Source organism: Brachionichthys hirsutus, chromosome 6, assembly GCF_040956055.1.
Source record: "Brachionichthys hirsutus isolate HB-005 chromosome 6, CSIRO-AGI_Bhir_v1, whole genome shotgun sequence".
Lineage (NCBI taxonomy): Eukaryota > Metazoa > Chordata > Actinopteri > Lophiiformes > Brachionichthyidae > Brachionichthys > Brachionichthys hirsutus.
Window position 1 is genome coordinate 1,095,997 of NC_090902.1, and position 4,687 is coordinate 1,100,683.

The following is a 4,687-nucleotide window of genomic DNA, read 5'->3' on the forward strand; positions in this document are numbered from 1 at the left end:
TCAAAGTCGCTCAACGGCCGCGGCGAGCGTTTAACGGGCGGGTTAATATTTTACTAGCTGCTCCATGTTCCCCAACCGGCCCTGAACGCCGGCTCAAACGGCACGTTTGTGACCTCACGCCGCCCCGGCACGCCCCCCCACCAGCGTCCTGGTGAGTCTGCAGCCAATCAGAGGGCGAACCTGAAGACGCCTTCCATCCCACACATTACGTGCTTTAAAGCCACAGACGAGCCTCTGATCAGTGATTTAATGTTTACATCACGATAAATGTGAATATTTCCACGCTCCTGGTGAACATCTGGGCGTGGCTTCAGTGCGTGACGCGTCATCGCGTCTAAAAATACCGCTGAATGGGAACAAAATCTCAAATACAGGAAACCACAAGTGCGCATGCGCACACAGTGAGCGAGAGACGGTGGGTAGAGAGAGAGGGGGGCGGGGGAAGTCACGTGTTAGGAAGGCGGTGGAGGACCGCTGTCGCCTGGCTACGTCACGGGTAACGCCTCCAGCCCCGCCCCCCTCCACTACAAGTCACATGACTGCAGCAGCCTCGTTCTGGAACTCCAGTCACGAGGAGAGAGTAGAATTACCGTCGAGAGGTCGAGCGACATAGAGCCACACTGAGAGAGAGAGAGAGAGAGAGAGCGCGCGGCTCTAATCACCCAGAGTAAATATTAACCCGTTAAAGCTGCGTTTGAAGGAGAGATACCTGGTCACGCCACGCCACGCACGCGGAGACAAGTCCACGCACGGATCAAACGTTCACGCTCCTGCGTCACATTCCGTCACAACGCGCGGAACACGTCGTGGAAAAACACGCGGGATTATTTTACCACGAGGATTAAATGAAAGCTACACGGGGGGGGGGGAACGCGCACTGCAAACACGCTTCTTTGTTGAAGAACGCTTTGATGACTTCCTGTGCGTGTGTGCGTGCGCGTGTCATGTCACGCTGCACGTTATAAATAGCCCTCAGGCTCCCACTTCACGCTGAATTAACCTGCTTAAATGATCAGGCAGTGACAGACCCCCCCCCACGCGCACGCGCACGCACACACGCACACAGACCCATCTATCAGGCACGCGACGCATCAACATGACCATGCAATCCGAGCAACATGACGTCACGCCGTGATGCGGTAACCACCGGCTTCTGTATTCCACTGACATAACGCGTGCACGCTGAATATCCGTGCGTGCACCGGAACCGCCGCGTCAGAATTTCGTGTCAGTTCTCAAATCTGCGCATTTATGATAGAGTCCAAATATAGAAGGTGCAGATTATTCTATGACGTCATGGATTTCACCCCACTGATGACGTGTTAGTCTTTAAACGTCGCATTTCCCCCCTGAAATTCCAACTTCCATAATTGGTTAAAACCCACGCGCTTCCGCCCCCCCCCCCGCGGCAGATTATTCTGGGATTAACGGGAGCTCCTGCCATTAAAGTTCACGTTGCGATTCACCGATAATGCCGAGTGTATCTATCCCATAATCAAGTATCGATCATTCATCGGAAAAGCGTGTTTTCCTTGGATGCGGAGATCAAAGGAAAACCCGACCTCCTCGGACGCTGACGAATCGACGCCTGATCCGAATTCAGAGCGAATCGACCCCCCCCCCCCCCCCCTCCCCGGAGCGACCGTGTGAACCGGGCGGCCGTTTTGTAACCGCTGCCCAACAGTCACGCAAACGGTTACGCGTCAACTTCTATCCGATCATCTCGATCAATCGATCTCCGGGAAGTAATTACCGGGCGCTGATCAACTCGGAGGCGCGCAGTGCAGCCTGCAGAACCGGCGCAGAGATCCCCGGTTCCGGTTAAGCTCGGTGCGCCGCGCAGCCTGCAGAACCGGCGCAGAGATCCCCGGTTAAGCTCGGTGCGCCGTGACAAGCATCTTAAAACGACGCGGATGAATAACACGACACGGCGTTCAAGCATCCCCGTGCGCGTCCACGCACACTTTATGAAATAGAAGCAGATGTCGGACAGCGGCGCACGCGTGCGGGTTTTCCTCTGGACAAGTGTTTAACGGCAGCCCGTCCGGTAACCGGTGGATGAATACGGTTGGGATCCTCGGGCTGCGTCCACGCGTTCCGAGGCGCACCACGTGTCCACGTGCACGTCTCCAGGGTCGAAAATTAAAACTTCCCTCAAGGTTGCGTCAAAAGTTTCCAAAGCGCGTCTCTGCGTGCCAGACAGTCCGGGGCAGCTGCGCGCTCCCCGCCGCGCACGCGTCACCGATCACGGCTAATTACATTTCCTCCAGAAACACGTGAAAGCCAGACGTCAGGAATTGACACACACGCACACACACACGCGCGCACACGCGGAGCGAGACGCCGGGTCGCGCGGTGCGAGATGCTGCTCACAAGCCGGGAGAAACCTCGCATCAACCGGGCACAGCGTGCGCCCCGGCCGGCGACGCGCCCAGACGCGCCCCGGCGTGGAACGCCCACGGTTCCGTGGATCCGGAGAGGCCCGGTTCGGTTCTTACCTGGCTGCCGGAGTTCTCCGTCAGGTAGTTGAAGACGAAGGACGAGAGCTCCTCATCCAATAGTGACGCGCAGTCCGCCATCTTCGAGTGAATGAGGAGCCGCGGAGTCAGAGAGCGGAGTATAGGAGGAGGAGGAGCAGTGGAGGACGGCGGCCTGTAGGGGGCGCGCCTGTTTGCGCGCGCACACACACACACACACGCAAACCAAGACCTTATACTGTACCGACACGCGGTGATCTGGGGACCTTCGGGGGTCAGTGTAGGGGCCCCAGGGGGAGAGAGAGAGAGAGAGAGAGAGCACACCTGAGGCAGGCTCCTCCCCCCTCTTCCCTGCAACTCTGCACAGGTTGTCAAAGACGTCGTCGTGTGTTTTTCTTTGTCTTTGTATTTTTTTTTAGAGCCGACCTCCTGGATTTTTCCCACCTGTCCATAATTAACGTTAATTATGGACAGGTGGGAAAAATCCACCGTTAAAGACTGCGGTCGCTCGGGGACACGCCTTGGATGCTGAGAAAGTCCCGTTCGGTTATTCTGCCTTTTGTCTTTAGTAGCTAGCGCAGACGGAGTTAGCACGTTAGCAGAAAGTCTTTCAGTTAGCGCACATAGCGCTATTAGCATGAAAAAAAATCTGTTCCGTTTTGTGAAAACGCAGATGAATCTGAACAAAGATTGATTTGAAAAAAGTAATTCATTCCGTCTGTTTCTGCAACGACACAGAAAAAACCCAACAATGCTTCTTCCTTTTGTCCTTTTTTTATAACCAAAATTGTCAATAATAAAGCTCCGTGTTGCGTTTGAGTGATTTATAGTGTTTGTTTTGTCGTGGTGCATCGATGCGATATGAATTCATCCGACTACTCCCTTTGTGTCGCCGGAAGTCGTCCGGTTTGATGGGAATCGAGACGTTTGTCTGATCTACGGCGATAATAACAGTGATTAAATATGCCACACAATGAAAACAATGTGCAGCTAAACACACGTTGTCAAATCAACGCTTCTGACGGTCTGGGTTCCAACTGGCCGACGAAAACGCTGAGGGAGACGAGAAGACAAACGGCGTCGAGGGGGGAAGTGAGATCAGGTGCGAGGTAGCCTCACCCTAACCCTCTTATTTTGAAATTCCGCTAATGTTTAAACGCTACAGTTCAGATATTCCGGAGGAAGATTCTGAATCAAGGCGACGGCTGAGAAGAAGCGACGCGGCGTTGGAGGCTCGCTTCACCGGAGAGCTGCGGCAGGACGACACCTAAAACCAGTCCGGGAATCTCGGTCGTAAACTGAAATGCTAAATGTCTCCTCAGCATCCAGAGCGTCCGAGATAACGTTTCAACAACGCTCCATCCCGAGGGCCGAGGTCAGACTGTTAAAGCACGGTCGGAATGCGTCGGGTGGTCTCAGAGGCGGCCGCTTCGGCCGAGTGGACATTCCCGTAATACTCCAGGTTGCATCCTCGGCTTACCTCCTGCCTTTGATGTGTGCCGGTCGGGATGACCTCACGGAACCTCCCAGAGAAGTGGAGCACAAATCCACACCGAAGGTGAGCACCAAGACATTTGTTGTTGGACTGACCTATGAAGTGTCAGGGAGTGGAAATAAAAGACTTCCTGTTTCAGGAACTTCGGAGAGACCTCCGACAGAAACGGTGAGACTACTTCCTGTTTCCATTTACAGATGCGGCTTTAGAACGTTCCCTCTATGCCGATGATGCACACTTGTACAATGATCTTCAGATAAGCTCCTCCCCTCACCGGGTCTCTGTTGGCGGTGTCGACACATTAACCCGCCTGATCTCCTTGAAGAGCCGGACGCCCCAAACGGACTGCAGAACTCTGGGACAGGAAGTACTAAGAGCTTCTCCCATCACGGGCTTCCGGAATAGCGTCCTCAGACAGATGTCTTCCTCCTCCGGGACATTCAGCCGCTCCTCTTCTTCATGTTGTCTTTGTCCCGGTCGCCACGGCAGCGACCAGGTCTGGGGCCTCCTGTCCTTCCTCGTCGGTGAAACCTGTTTATAATTTATTTGCTGATTCAATTTTTTGTTTGCATTCTAGGATCTCTCTGATCCCCGTCTCCCTCCTGGTTTTCCTATTAAGTATTTTTTTTGGGGGGGTATCTCCTCTCTGAGCCTGGATGGCCTGAAGCCCCCCCCCCCCCCCATGGAAACAGTGATATTGGTATATAAATAAAAC

The 4,687-nt window shown here is 54.1% G+C and overlaps 1 protein-coding gene across 1 annotated transcript in view; it reads right to left on the bottom strand.

Annotated features, from left to right (window-relative positions):
- ppargc1b (peroxisome proliferator-activated receptor gamma, coactivator 1 beta) overlaps positions 1-2,785 on the bottom strand; it is a 32,795-nt gene extending 30,010 nt beyond the window's left edge. Inside the window, exon 1 of the mRNA XM_068740348.1 lies at positions 2,499-2,785. Coding sequence (XP_068596449.1) covers positions 2,499-2,579 — 81 coding nt within the window. The 5' untranslated portion in view covers positions 2,580-2,785. The remainder of the gene's footprint in view (positions 1-2,498) is intronic.
- Between the last annotated feature and the right edge of the window lie 1,902 nt (positions 2,786-4,687).